Source organism: Poecilia latipinna, unplaced genomic scaffold, assembly GCF_001443285.1.
Source record: "Poecilia latipinna isolate Pla-1442-1.1 unplaced genomic scaffold, P_latipinna-1.0 Scaffold69, whole genome shotgun sequence".
NCBI classification, from domain to species: Eukaryota; Metazoa; Chordata; class Actinopteri; order Cyprinodontiformes; family Poeciliidae; genus Poecilia; species Poecilia latipinna.
This window is the reverse complement of record NW_015112685.1, coordinates 279,664-295,007: the sequence shown is the minus strand read 5'-3', so window position 1 is coordinate 295,007 and position 15,344 is coordinate 279,664. Positions and strand designations below refer to the sequence as shown.

The 15,344-nt window shown below is 37.7% G+C and overlaps 1 protein-coding gene across 2 annotated transcripts in view; it reads right to left on the bottom strand.

Moving 5' to 3' along the window:
• LOC106934516 (regulator of G protein signaling 7) overlaps positions 1-11,380 on the bottom strand; it is a 64,156-nt gene extending 52,776 nt beyond the window's left edge. For both annotated transcript variants that reach the window (XM_015014492.1, XM_015014485.1), the window contains exons 1-2: positions 11,158-11,380; positions 9,067-9,185 (exon numbers count right to left, since the gene is read on the bottom strand). In XM_015014492.1, the coding sequence (XP_014869978.1) occupies positions 9,067-9,144 (78 nt within the window). In that variant the 5' untranslated portion in view covers positions 9,145-9,185; positions 11,158-11,380. The remainder of the gene's footprint in view (positions 1-9,066; positions 9,186-11,157) is intronic.
• Between the last annotated feature and the right edge of the window lie 3,964 nt (positions 11,381-15,344).

Below are 15,344 nucleotides of genomic sequence, written 5' to 3'. Positions count from 1 at the left end.
CTGGTAACCTTTGGTTGCATTTTGTTTTGGTTATTCTAAACCCCGTTTTTTTTTTTTTTTTTTTTTTTTTGGGGGGGGGAGGGGTTGTCCATTCACAGATTCAAACCTCCCAAAGTTTCCCAGAATACCTTCAACCACATTGCCCAGTGTCTAACAGCAGCTTTACTCGCTCTCTGCATCAGTTATAGTCATTTATAAAATTTTACTTCTCACCTTCATGGCTGCCAGCAACTTTGCCCCCTCTGTGTCTTTCTAAGCACATTCATACTAAGATACACAGTGATACTAGCAGGTCTGCAATCAATCTCACCCCATCTGCCAGCTTAATTGTCCACTACAAAAATGGCCGTAGCGGACAAGCTGCTCGGCTTCTCGCCACAGGAACTCTGAGCAATTCTGATTTGCTCAACTCCTTCAAACCCCTAAGGTTCCTGAACTAACCTTTTCAGGCCAGACATTAAAGCCCGGGGCTGAAACAACCTCACTGTTTCTCATTTTTACCTGCACATTATAAATTTTTCCTCTCTCAGGCCTCTTGAATTAGAAAAAAAGTTGCAAACATGATGCTTAATTTTTTTTTAAACTCCACCGTGATCATAACTTTTTTCTCGAGTTTTTATTAAGATCCTTATCTTCTAAAATCCTTGACAGCCTCTTAATCAGTCCTTTGCTGATGTAACTTATCTCATAATAAGGTAAGTTATGTTTGTAAATATATGATTCTGTGTCAAACAGACAAATCAGATTTTAGTGTAGGATTTGAGACTGGAAATCATGGATTTGAAAGATTAAAGAATCCCAGTTTGAGATTGACAGTTTTCATACCCATGCAAATGACAACAAGGTTTTCTAAGATATTCTAGCTAAATTGTAGTAAGAATATGGCGTCATCAGCCAAGTTGTCATTTCTTCCAGAAAAAATAACATAACTTCTAGGGACCGTAGCTCAGGTTAGTGATGTCAACCATTAGTCCACCTCTAATCATCTGTTTTCTCAAAGACATGGAGAACATGCATATCTACTTACATTCAAAGCAAAAAATCACCTGGCTCACAATCTGACACACAAAGCGCTCCACTTTATACAAAGATCTCTCTCTGATCTGCCAATTATGGATCATTCCACCTCAAGCTCCCATTTTCTCTTGGTCTTTGTGATATTCTGATTGCACACCAAGGGAGAAAAGCTTTACAAGAACCCTCAAATCTGGCTCTTAACTGAGAAAACGCTGAAAATGTATTCAGTTCCCTCCGCTTTATGAGTCATAAACGCTGTGGGATGGTTTGGAAATTGTGTTGATAACATGGAAGGCTGATGAAGCAGGTGTTCAATGGATGCAGATTGAAAATACAAAGGAAGTGCCCTTCAACGAGATTTTTAACCGTCTTAATCAAGAGTCTAGGTCATGATACCTGAGCAACATTTAAAAAAAATAAATAAAATCCAACACAAGCTAATCTGAAATTGTAATAAAACGTAACAATGTGAACTCTTTTTTTTTTTTTCACAGAATCATGCATACGTATCAATTTATATAATCCTCGAAGATTTGCAGCTATTGTACATTTAATAAGTTTATTGGGCTGTGTTGTAGTGATACTGAGGAGATTGAGGGTTTTGTCTATGCAAAACAATCTCTTTTCCACATTAACCTAATCAATTGACAAATCAATTTATGACTCGATGACTCGGTTTGTCTTCTCTGTTTGTTCAGTGCCTCATTACTTACACTCACTGATGGGACAACAAATCTAATCATAAAAACATGAACACGTTTGTTACTTTAACTTTCTATGTCTATTGTAGCTAAATGTTGTAAGTGGTTCCAATCGCTCAGCTTTGAACACACAAAGTGGAAAATAATGGTACCAGACTCACAACACACACACACATGCAAAAATAAAAAATGATATGATATGAACATATTTTACAGGATTGTATTTGTGTTATTTTCTTTTTGGCCTCAAACACCAATATTTAGCTTTAGTCTTTCATAACTAGTGGTTCTATCTATTACTAGTGATAATGTTGCTGGATAAATCGTTATGCCGTCTTCATAAAAGTTACCCCTTGCCTACCTAGATCTATCCCAAGGTAATTTATATAAACAGAAAAGAAGAACTGGTCCCTCATCTTAACGTCTCGATTATGTAGTTATGTATAGACATGCTCTTGATTGTCTCAGTTTGGTAGCTTAAAAACACAAGTCAGTACAATTTGACAAACTTGGCTACAAAAACCAGAGCACAGCAATCACATCACGTTTGTTTATATCTGTGAAAAACAGTTATCTAAATAACTATCTGCAGACAGAAATAATTAGAACAATGATAATGTGTTTTTATTCATTTATGACATTAAAGACAGTTTTTTTGAACGGAGGACGGTCTGAAAGTGGAGGTAAGCATCTGGATTTTTTTCATAGCCTCTGCACAGAAAATTTAATATTGAAAATGATGCAACATTAGCAGTACAGCCATAACGTGTCACATTTTATTTGTTCATGTAAAGTGGAAGCAATGGCATGACTACACAACATGCTGATGATTTGAGGCATATTTCCCTTGGGGTCTGGTTAATTTTCCACCAATTATTGCAAAGGAGTGAAACAAAAAGTCACAATAATGACATGAGTAAAGCTGTGTATTTTGATAACGTCAGGCCTAAAAAAAATAAAAAATTTTTTTACTTATTTCATTATTTAACAAGGTTAATTGTCCAGCACAAGTATTATCTACTCTTTCAGGCATAGTTGTTATTGGCTGAACAATACAACACAGACAGCAAGTTCTTTAAAAATGCTATCCATTAGCGTATTTTCTCACAATGCCATAAAACACAGAAGGGTATTTAAATAGGAGTTTCCAAATGCGGCATTTCACAAAATCCAAAACACAATGCATTTAAACAAAGGCTGCATAGAAATACTTAATCATGTTTTGTGTGTATCTGGGTCACTGGCATCACAAGACGCACAAATCAACCTGAAAAACTCCCGTTTGTGAAACGCATGGAGGACGAGCGACTTTTGACAGATATCAACAGATTCTGACACAAGAAAAATAGATATATTCAACATAGAACTTATTTACGCCACATATTTGGAATAAGTTTCAACATATAATTCTTGAGACATATCTGTCTTCAAATTATTAATGGTATACTCTGAAGGCAATGTAATTGTTTTGTTTTGAATTTATATTGAACTGTGTTGCCTTTTGTTGGTATGGTTTTCAAAAAAGTTTTTTTTAATAAATTATGTAATAGATATTTTTGTTTGTTCTTCCATTTAACTTTTCTGCTTTTGTTTTTAACTCGAAAGAGTTATAAATGATCTTTATGGTACCATTTTTAGCTCCCTGGAACAACAGATTCCTTATCTCAGTGGGTCTTTGATTAAATAGATCTTAATTACATAATTATTTTAAGCTAACTAGCAAAAAAATATTAAAACTGATCAGTATATGTTGCTCTATAGGTTGCTTTCTAAAGCATGTTTATTGATTTTCCATAAACTTGAGGTAGAAGCTTTAAAAATGTACGATTATAACGTTAGTTTCCTAAGCAAAATGCAAGACACTACTCAACTGGGTCCACTAACTGCAACATTAAAAACTTATAATACCCTGTGTTTTTACCGGAAGAAAATGGAACAAGACTAATAAATACAGCACGTGCAGGATTAATGGCTCTGGACAAATATAGAATCCAAACTGGCAGCTGGAGGACCAATTACTGGATACCCTACGGCAGCTCAGATGTAAGTAAGAATGGGCTGATGTCTCAGCTGTCAGTTAGCAAGCCACCGAGGATGATCAGATTCTAATTTACTGCAAAAAATATGCCAAGCCTAATAATCTATTCTGTTTTGTTTTGAGTCTTTGAATAATGCGTTTCCCAAGAGCTAAAATTAACTTTTTGTGTAAGCAGCGTCGGTTGACATTAACTTATATCTGAGTTGACTGAAACGTTGTTAAAAGTATTACATTTCTAGTAATAGTAACATTTGACAAACAACAAATAGCTGAATAAACGATTTTAGAAGATTTAACATCAAGAATTATCTCAGGTTTTTACTTTTGCAACCAAAACTGACGAGCCAAAAAAAAAAAAATCCAGACAGGTACTCTGAAAAGAGGATCTGATAATTAGAACGTTGGAAACTTCCTTTACTTGATTACGAATGCACATGTGTGCTCACACACAGACACGTACATGGAAAGACACAAACGTAATCACAGATGCACGCACAAAGTGAGAGAGGATGTTCCTGCTTCATGCTGAGTGGCTGTGAACCAAAGCTGTTTTAGGCTTGCATAAAAAATTCACAACTCTCTCTTAGCAACATTCGCCCTACATACAGCACTCACACACATCGCAGCGTTATTTATGGTGCTCGCATAAAACGACCCATAAAGAGGACAACTTGGCATGACTTAACATTAAAAGAGGCTTTAAATGGTAAGTAATGGGGAACAGCATCATATATTCAGGTATTAAATCCAGTCGATGCAAACTATTTTGACATTTTTTCTTCTAAAAATTTAGGGGACTTCAAGTTTATTGTTTCACTTGACACTGTTGGGGGATTAATTTTTTCAGAATTGCCAGTCCTTCAAAGAGAGATTCAGCTCAAAGCCGTATTTGTTTATTTATCTGTACTACTCTTTTTTTTTTTTCAGACTGCCTATGTGCATTCAAGCAATTCTCATTTGTCCTCCATGCATACTGACATCTGTGCACTCATCTCCTCTGCAAGCAGGTCAACATCCAAGCACACACACACACATATCAATTTTCATTAGACATTAATGACAGGAGTAGAGGAATGGACGAAGCAGGGAGAGAAAGAAAGACTGAGAAAGTGAACAGATGTAGTTATGCTCCCTGTGGAAAGACTATCAAACCACTATCTGCTGTCCTCAACCATAAAGCTCCCTCTGCTCATATTACATAACACATCCGCTACTATGCTGTATTCACACATCACCAGATACGTAGTAGATGTGGCTCGTTGCTCTCTATCAATGTTTCTTGCAGTGTTTTCGGTGCGTACTTATGATATTGATGTGCCGGAGGTCTGAGCAGCAAAGCAGGGCCCTGAAAGTGTGTTTCCCACTTGAGAATTCACCTCGTCTCATTGTGGGTTGCATCACCTCTGCCAAGCTATCTCCATCTGAAAAGTCTTCGGAGCACCTGTTCGTCTTGGCAGCATCTGCGTGTCTGCAGAGAGTGTTTGTCCAATTGCAGTTTCAGTTAAGCCCACTCCAGTGTTATGATTTTGTGCTTAATGTCTTTCAGTCTGTTGTGTCGGAGGGAGAGGTGGGGGAAACACCGAGCGGTGGCCATTTGAATGCATGTGTTAAGGAGGAAAACAGACAGTGAATGGATTGATTTAAAACAATTAGTGTTGTACAAAAACCTTGTACTGGTACAAAAAAAGATAAAAATGCAACAGTTGAATCCGTCACTATTATTATGTAGTTTTGCAATCAGTTGAGATAATTGTGACAATTTTTATGTCAATATCAGCCTTCAGTCACTTGCAGCAAAAGAACATAGTGCAACTAAAGTTGACAGTGTGAACTTAATGACTTGACAGATGGAACTTATCACCTTAACTGGTGTTATGTTGTTGCACCAGGCATAAGACAGAGACTTTCAAAATAAATAATTTATTAATTTTCAATCTAGTTACAGCAACAAACTTAAATGCATTTTATTGGCATTTTATATCATAAAAATGTGTGTGCATGCTTATTTTTAGCCCTCTTTAATCTAAAAAACCTAAATAAAATGTTGTGCACTTCACTGCCTTCAGATGTCATCGAATTATTACGTATATTACCTTTAAAAAGCGTGGAATGCACACACATTCAACCCTTTCTGAGTTTAAACTTTGTAGGACCAGCAAAGCTTTCGGGATATCGGGCATTACCATCCAGTGACTGAAACTTTTCCCCATTCTTCTCTGCAGTATGACTTAAGCTCAGTTAAGCTGGATGTAGAGCATCAAAGAAATGACCCTGTTCAAGTCTTGCTTAAAAGTCGCAGCCGGTTTTAGTGTAAGAACTTCAATTGGGGCCATTTTACCACATGAATATACTTTGATATACACTACAACTAGGCCTGTCGTGATAAACGATAAATCAATTAATCGCACGATAAATTAAACCTATCGACCTCATTTTAATTATCGGCTTTATCATCTCTTCCTGTCTATTTTTCTTTCTGTTGATGGCACTGAATGAAAATAGGCTCAACTCCGGTGCTCTTCCTTAGTGTAATGTCCAGTGCACACTACACGAGTTGTTGGCGGACTGTCGGTAGTCTTACTGGGAGGTGAACCTCCAGCCTCTAAAGTCTCAAGTCTTTAGAGGCATCCGAAAGGTTTTCTTACTGCATTACCCTGTGTTTAGCTCCATCTATCTTCCCATCAACACTGATCAGCTTTCCTGTTGCTGCTGAGAAAAAAAAGTCTTCCCCATAGCAGGATTCTTGGAGCAGATGGTGTGCTCAGTGTGATCTGCAGTGTTATTTTTTCCGCCACGCAAAACATTCGGATTGGTTACATAGTTACATTTTAGTCATGTCTGACCAGAGCACCTTCTTCCACATGTTTATCATCATCTCCACATGTTACTTGAACAACAGAATATTTTAAGGAGAAAAAAAAAAGGCTTTCTTTTACCAACTGCTTTGTCACTCTTCCTTAAAGGACAAATTTGTGCCGTGATTAATTACTGGTTGTCTTGTCAACAGATTCTTTCACCTTAGGTGCAGGTCCTCCAGAGATGCCGCGGACTTCTTGCCAGATTCCATCTCTCTGCTGTTGTTCATGATGCTGCTTCTTTACTCGTGTTCACAAAAAACCTCTGAGGTCTTAATTTGAAAAATATGGAGATTAAATTACACACAGCAAAGCTGTTTTCTAAACAGGTGACTTCTAAGGTTAACTGGTCGTAATAGGTTTTATTTAGGGATATCAGATTAGACAGTGGCTGACTATATATATATATATATATATATATATATATATATATATATATACACTATAGTTTCTGATCTCTTACTCTATTTTGTCAGTCTGAAAAACTTAAATATTATCTGACATTGCAAAACTATAATTAAAAAATAATATAAAATTCAATCGCAGTCTTATTATGCAGGGTTAGCCTCAATTTTGCTTGTTTGCACATCGACTCAACTGCACAATTAAAAAGTGCAAGGAGTGCTGATCAATAGAGAGACAAAATAAGAAACATAACATGTATCTATATATCTGGACCTCAAGTCAATATTCATTCAGGATGCAGTCAGAACCTCATGACTTTGTATATTTTAATAGTGTGTATTGTAGGCAAATTGTAACAACAGTCTTCCTATAGAGGCGTCGCATATCCAAAACTGACTAAACTAATTCCATCAGACCAGTCTCCTCAAATCTAGCCTCTGAAACTTTTGACCTCTAAAACAGCAAGCGCTTGCTATTGCGACAAACACAGCGACACTTCTTGTCCCACACTGGCATAGAGATTGTTTAACACAGTGTGAGTGCCTTAAAAAAAAACAAAAAGCCTGTCAGTCTATATTATCATGCTAAGTGCATCCTCTTCCCATTGTGCGGGAGCATTTTTTGATGATAAAATAGAAAGAAAGAAATCCAATCATTGCTTGAGTCACCCACAAGTAAAGGGAGCAAATGATCACCTCATTGGGCCATCTAAGAGTGAAGTAAAACAGGCAATTATATCCTCATACACAACCACTCCTGCTGGTATTCAATACATGTGCAGGTCGCCATCAGCTCTAATCCATTGGCACTTAAGTATGAGGCATTGGCTTTTATTTGCCAGAGACACACAGCATGGTTTACATTAGGAGATCAGGAAAAAAAAAAAATTCCAATCATCACACAAAGACAATGCCACTGGGGAACTAAAACCCCTCCCGGTTAAAGCAAAAGCAATTTTCTAAATGGCTTATTTGTAGGTTAATCTTAAATCTAGCTTTACAGCTTTTGTACAGCGGGGAGAAAAATTTGCAAACATGCAAACGCCTTCAAGAAGTACTGTAAGTAATCTCCTAAATATATATAAATAAATATATATAAATATATATATAAATAAAGCAACTGCATTTGGCTGTCATGGTTTGAGTAAACAAATGTTATCTTCCATGCAGATTAAAATCTCATTAATTTGTTCAGTGTTGGAGCAGTGCCGGATTAAGGTGTCTCAGCAGTGAGGCCATTTCACTCTCTCTGCTACTTTTAATTACCTAATGTAGCAACATATTTAACAGTGAAGAAATACATGACTTTCAGTGTAATAAGAAATGTTTTAATTCCCTTTGACTTCCTTTCTGTTCTCTTAATGTCAGCATAACAGGGGAAAAAGACATTGTCCAATATTATCCAATGATTCAAGTGGAAAATATGGAAAATATGTGTATGTATTCAGGTAACTGCTGGCCATGTAATACATGCAGAGGCAGTTTTTTTTTTTTTTTTTTTTAGAAATATAGCAGACTGCTTAGGGCACCAGTCTGTCTAGGGGGAGGCTCTGTGAGCTACAGTGGGCCCCTCCTTGTAAAGAGTGGCAGCGCTGTAATGCAATAGAGAGCATTTCACGGCTGGCAAATGATGCCCAATTCGATGTCTGACTTGAGATTCCACATTCATGCTTAATTAAAGGGTGAATCCGCTGTTTTTAAGAAATCTGGGCTGCATTTCATCAAAAACTAAAACTGGCCAAACTGAACAGGATTTTTCTACAGTGCACAGATACTCTTAAACATACATTTAAAACAAAATTTAAGACGTATGAAACCTTTACTTCATTAGTTAACTCGCAAGAAAAAAATCACAATGTGACAACCATACAAGTATGTTATATATTTCTGGATTTCCATATCAACACAACTGTACGACAACATCTCCTGTGTCTTATGTTCCGATACAAGCATCTGCAGTTTCTATGCCACAGCTCATTATCAAGCAAAATTGATGCCAGAGAGTCATGCATGCTCACACAAGAGTGAGCTAAAAATAGCGCCAGTCTTACCTTTCTGTACACTATCATGTTGGGGGATTCATCCGCCACCCCGTTGGTCCCCTGCCCGCTGATGTTGGTCTGTGCCATGATCCTTTGAGTAAATCTGCCACGGGAAATGTCAGGAGCTCCTGTTGTAGACAGACAGGGATATTTTGGCCCATCAGAGAAACAATGCAGCAGCAGCCGACCAAACGTGACTCGTGCTTACCTTTGGCAAGACGGGAATCATAAACAATGCTTGTGGGCTGGATCATGTTTCAACACATTTGACATTTTAACATGAATTGTGAAGGTGAAGACCCTCAGACATCGGCAACTCATATGTTCTAGGCACTGGCTGATATGAGGTGGGATAACCGGAGGTAAAAAATGCCCCAATTTCACAGTGTTTGCACAAAATCGCATACCATGATAAGAACGTGTATTTAAAACAGAAAAGCATTACGTCTTTTTACAGTTGCTGAAATAAAAAAAATAAAAAAGCACAGTTGTGCCAATCCACTTTTTTCACTTTTGATACTGATACATGTATCTTAGGTTCAGCATCGGCAAAAATAGAACTTACAAAGAAAGAAAGAGAAAAAAAAACATAAATGTATTAAATGGCAAATTTATTTTATAACTACACTTTTAGAGCACTCTTAAATATACCAATAGCTTAACACTCTAGGTCAAACATTTAAAAACAACACAACTTTAATTTGTTCGGTCAGTGCAATTCGTATAGCAGCAAATGTCAAACCAATCATACAGAAATTGACAAAAACAACAGGCTACCTTGGTCAAACATGCAAAAACTTAACAGCAACAATCCTTTTTTCAAATGGTTCAGAAAGTGCAATTAGTTATTCTAAACATGATGTAAAAGAAATAGCATGACCTGTCTCAGAGCACAAAGAATAGAAATAGACGGAATAGATCTGTCCACATTTATCAAGCGCATTGTCACGATAACTGATCTATTTTTCTTTTTTTCTTTTTTTTCGGGACTGATCCAGATATAAATATTGGATCGGTACATCTCTAGCTAATATGAATCGTTAATTAGTTGTGTTATCTGCTCAGGTAGCCAGTCTGCAGTTTTTTGCAAATGTTGCTCTTACTTAGTTAAATTATGTTTTAACCCCAACTCAGCAAACTGGTCCGTTTTACTCCCTTAGTGTTAGGGAAATATGCAGAAGCCTTGGATTAGCAAGCTGAACGGCAGTGCAGAACAACAGGTGGGGAAGAGGCAGCAGTGCATTACTTCATAGTACATATGAGTACATTACTCTGGGACTTTTTCCAGCATCTCTTTCAAAGGATATAAAGTTACAGAGATATGGAAATTATGAATTCAAGACAATTAAATAAAACATAATATACCTTATAAATACTGGAAACTGACAATGCTTCAATGACACCGTTTCAGAAAATGTGTCAGAAAATGATTTTATACAAAGCCCTGCTTGGTAAATAGAGACAGTGGTTAAAGTTCTCTGTGGGCAGGACAAAAGTTCACCCTAAAATAATTGTTGTATCGGCCACTGTTTCATATGGACTCGTTTTCTGCGTTAGTCTGAAACAGAAACATTTCATTTGTAATTAGAGATTACATTGACTGGATGTTTGCAATGGAAAGATGAGGAACGATAAGGTGAGACAAAGACCCTAACAACAGTAAAACATACCGTCCCTAGAGGAGGTATCATACTCTACAGCGCAGCTTGGAAACATCCATTTGAGTGGGGCAGCCATTGTCAAAATGAGTAAGACTTTGCAAAATCATCTGCAGCGTTGTTATTCTGCCCTCCCATTGACACGCTCACGGTATCCTTGTGAGATGTAGTCTGCAGAAAGAGCCACCTTGTAACATTCAAAGAGCGAAGTCATGCGACCTGCTTTTTTACCGTGAGGCCATAGAGTGGTGCCGTATTGGGCTTTTACTACAAAGTGTCGATGCCCTTTCAGCACTACGGACAGCAACCGTAAAATAACACCCGCGTCCCGTCATTATCCGCTCCCCCTCGACCAACGCGTGAATACAGTTGGAACCACGATCACCGAAGGAGAAGAGACAGAAGGAGAGGACAAGAGGGGAGAGAAGAGGGAGAGGCTTACCTGAAAAACAAGCTGCCCGCTTTAGGACGCCTGAATCCCGGCAGGGTTGGAAGCCTGGTCCTTCAAGTTCAGTCTGTCAACTGGCGGACATAGGAATGTGAGGGGTGTGCATTGGCAGCGGGAAGAAGCAAACATTCGGCGGACGCTCGGTGTGTGGTTCAGTTCAGGCTCGGGCTCTGCTCTCGTCCCCTCGAAACGATGCTCAGAAGAGCGGGCGCGTCGCCGCGGAGCGCCGCGAGCGCGCATCGATCTGTGTGACCAATGGCGTGTGAGGAATAAATTACAACCTGTTTTGGAGGCGTGAGGCTATTTTTCTGGCACAAAATGTGACTGTTATTAACTGCAGTGATAGCGCTGACAGTCAAAGGTCCTTTAGCGATAGAAATAGACTACTTGTAACATGTTAAAGAAGGCTAAAAGGGTTCATGGAAACTATAGTGGAGCTGCAGCAATTTACGTCCCAGCCGGTAGTGATATTAGTCGGTTAGTCCACAAAGCCGGCCTTTATTTATGGTGGTAAGAAGAAGGGCATTAAAAAAATCAATTTAAGGTTTGCCTAAAGCCATGTAGAGGAAGAAGGTGCACAGGAATATGTGAAAGACTTAATTTTTGGTCTTTGCATTATCATTGAATCACCTTCATCCCACGGTGGTGGCAGGACCATGCTGTGGGAATGTCTTTTAACAGCATGGACAAAGAGGCTGGCCATATTTTATAGATAGCTCAAAGTAGGTAGATAGATACAGGGCAAGCCTAGACGAAATGAGACTGCAAAAGTCTTGAGATTTTTACCTTCCAGCAGGACAATAAATGTTAAAATGGAACGCTTCTGATCAAAACTTATACATGTGCTAAAATGGTTCAGGTAAATCCAAACTGTATGTACAACTGACAAAAAGCATAATGAAAATTTGGAGATGTCTTAGGTTTTTACCCATTTTTTTCCAAAAAATAACCAAGTCTTCAAATATGGAAAGCTGATAGTTTAATGTTAGGTCTGTCATCTTGTGGGATTGTTAGTCTTCTTTTTAGATCCAAGTAAATAAATTCCAGGCTGCTACCAACAGACTCTAAAGATCCAATTTAAAATTGATTCTTTGCTAAGCTGTCTGTTGTCTGTGTGTGGACAAAACACTGCTGCAAAATCAATGATTTGATGTTGGTTGGGTTTCCTTAGAGGGAAATGTTTGTTTCCCCTCAATTGGTTTTTTTTAAAAAAAAGAAAGAAAGAAAAAAGAACAGAACCTCACTGCACTTTGTCATAAGAAGGATCAAACTGAAAAGCGTGCAATTGAATTTTATTCTGTCTGTGTGCTTTCGCTGATTTGAATATTTAATATTAATTCAATGCATAATTTGGACTGTTTTGTTTTGCAAAGTGCCTTGAGATGACACTTATCATGAATTGGTGCTGAATAAAGAACTTGAATTTAACTGTCTTATAAAGGTAAGAGGGGGGTTTTTTTCATGAAATGTTTGTACACAGGATTATTAAAATATTATGGAGCCAAAATAACTTTTCATCCTCTGATAATATTATCATGCTGAGTTGTTTTCAGGACCTAAAACCTAGGAAAGATAAATTGCTAATTTTAAATGTACAAGGATTAAAAACTCAGTTGAAACAAAATAAAAAAGATGCATGGTGGCCTCACAGACATAAAATAATACTAATAATAAGAAGAAGAAGACGAATACATAAGTTTCACTGACAAAGTACTTATGTGACTCTAGACTCCTATACTTTGCAGTCTTATGATGAGATCTAGTCAGACACTGAATGGAGAGTAAGAAACCGTGATTAATTAGAAAGATTTTTGGTATCCACTGAGATAAATGGATATAAATACTTCTCGATTTTGTTGCTGTGTTTGGCTTTGAAGTATCCAACAGTCCAGGCATGAAAGGCGACAGATGTGCCCCTTCCCCCTATGTGTTTTATGTCCCTGTATTATCTAACACTGATGTCCTCTTTTGCCCTTTCAAGATTCATCCTCTTCACTCAGTTGACCAAACATGCCATTCACTCTCCCTGAAAGATGTCCAATTATACTGTTAGCCTCAACATCATAAATATGCTGTCCTAAAATTGAAAACAGGTAAATACTGAACAACGCACGCTAAACAGTATGCTAAAGTTAATCTGCAAGGGTGAAAATCTCTCCTTATCTTTGCTTCATATTGATTATTTCTACCAATGCATTGATCCGACTTCTACCTGTTTCATTCACATTAGTCACAGAAAGGCGAGATGCACAGGTTCATGTTCTACAGCGGGATTTTGGTGTGTAATGGCAGGAGGCAGGCAGGTTCATGGTGAAAGCGAAGAACTGTATGAGAGCAGAATCCAAACTGAACGTGAAGAAGAATGCATAAGAGCAACAACTGTTGTCCTATTCAAAAACGGCAAGGAAAATTAAGCACTAAGCGAGAGGAACACAGGGGGATCTGATATGGGCTAAATGAACCTGGAGGAATTTTTCAGGATTAAAACAGAAGACTCTGATTAACTGATGAGGTAAAGGCTGTGGGGGAGCAAAAGATGAGGGAGTTGGGTGGAAAAATTGTTAATCACGAGAAATAGGCAATGATTAAAACAAAGCAGAAACAACAACTTGAACAAGAACCCAAACCTACGCATAAACTCCCGCCAAAAAATACAGAACAAAACCACAACTTTAAGACACAGTCCCTCAATGCCAGCTTCATGCACCTATGCAGGCTCTCCGATGAGAGAATCAAAAAGCAATCAGGACCCAAACTGGTGGGGGAATAAAATGATGCAAAAGAGCCAAGGGAGGTGACCAGGATGCAGTTCATGCAGAAAACCTGGAAGCCAAACGAAGGAGGTACAGAGTTAACTCAGAGGCAGCTATGGTCACCGACAGGGCTAGAATAGAATAGAATAGAATAGAATAGAATAGAATAGAATAGAATAGAATAGAATAGAATAGAATAGAATAACTTTGGGGAAATTCAGGTGTAACAGCAACATCAGGGCTTGTAGGGTCACACAAAGATTAAAAAAATGAATGGACGGACGGTCCAGTGACTATCAAAAAGACTCTGAAGGACAGTGTTAAGAACAGTGTTAAGGCGGTGGTGGTGACTAGGTCCAGAGAAGAGGCTTTACAGCAGGAGTTCCCAAATTCAGGCCTCGAGTGTCAGTGTCATGTAACTTTTGGGTGTGTCCCTGAAATCAAATGGTTGAATTACAGTTAAGTTCTCCAGAGTCCTGCTAATGGCCTCATTATTTGACTGAGGTGTCAAATAATGACACCTAATGCAGACACTTTTAGAAGCGAAGACGCATCTATAAGTTGCAGCTCACTGGCCTTCCAGGCTTGGATTTGAAGATCCATATGCTCTACAGGGTGATCTAAAAGATGTGCAAAATAATAAAGAAATCCAGGAACAGATGTTACTTGAATAACAATGAATTTATGGAAGACACTGCACAAGTATAGATACCAAATTGCCCAAATAAAATGCATAAAATAAAAGGGGAACTACAACTCAAAAGAGAAATAATACAGAAAACAACCACAAAGTTGACACAAAGTCCTTTAGCGCATATAACAGGGTTTCATTGTATTTTATTTGGATATAGTATTTTTAAATGGATTTGCAGCAAACATCAACTAGGTTTTAGTTAAAAAGAAAACTTGAACTGTGTCTTGGTATTTTTATTTTTTAATTAATGTATCACAGATTTTTTTTTGTCTCTTTTCAACAATAAAACTGAATCTCTAGGATGTCCTTAAATTAATGCCAATATTAATCTATTGTGCTGAAATTATCATTCATTATCTGTAATTGGTAACAATTACGAATTGTTGTCTATCAAATCAGATGTAGAGTTAAGCTACATCCTTCTTTAATTTTCCCTGCAGATCATTTGGTCATAACAAAGCCTTTTAAGATGTTGCCATACGGTCTTTGCTTACATCTTAATTCTTGCTTCCAGTTAGTTGAAGAGTGCTGGCATCAGCTTATACGCCATATCTCTCAATGGCTTGCAGCCAAAATAAATATTTAATCTGCTTGATAAAGACATAAATGCACTGCATTCATTGGGTCTTCAGGAGGCAGTCAGCTGAAAAGGCCTGGAGTCAAAACACTGTTTGAGTTCAGTGTCAAGTTAAACACGTGATGAGCCAACTGCTGATGAGTGGGGAAAAAAAACA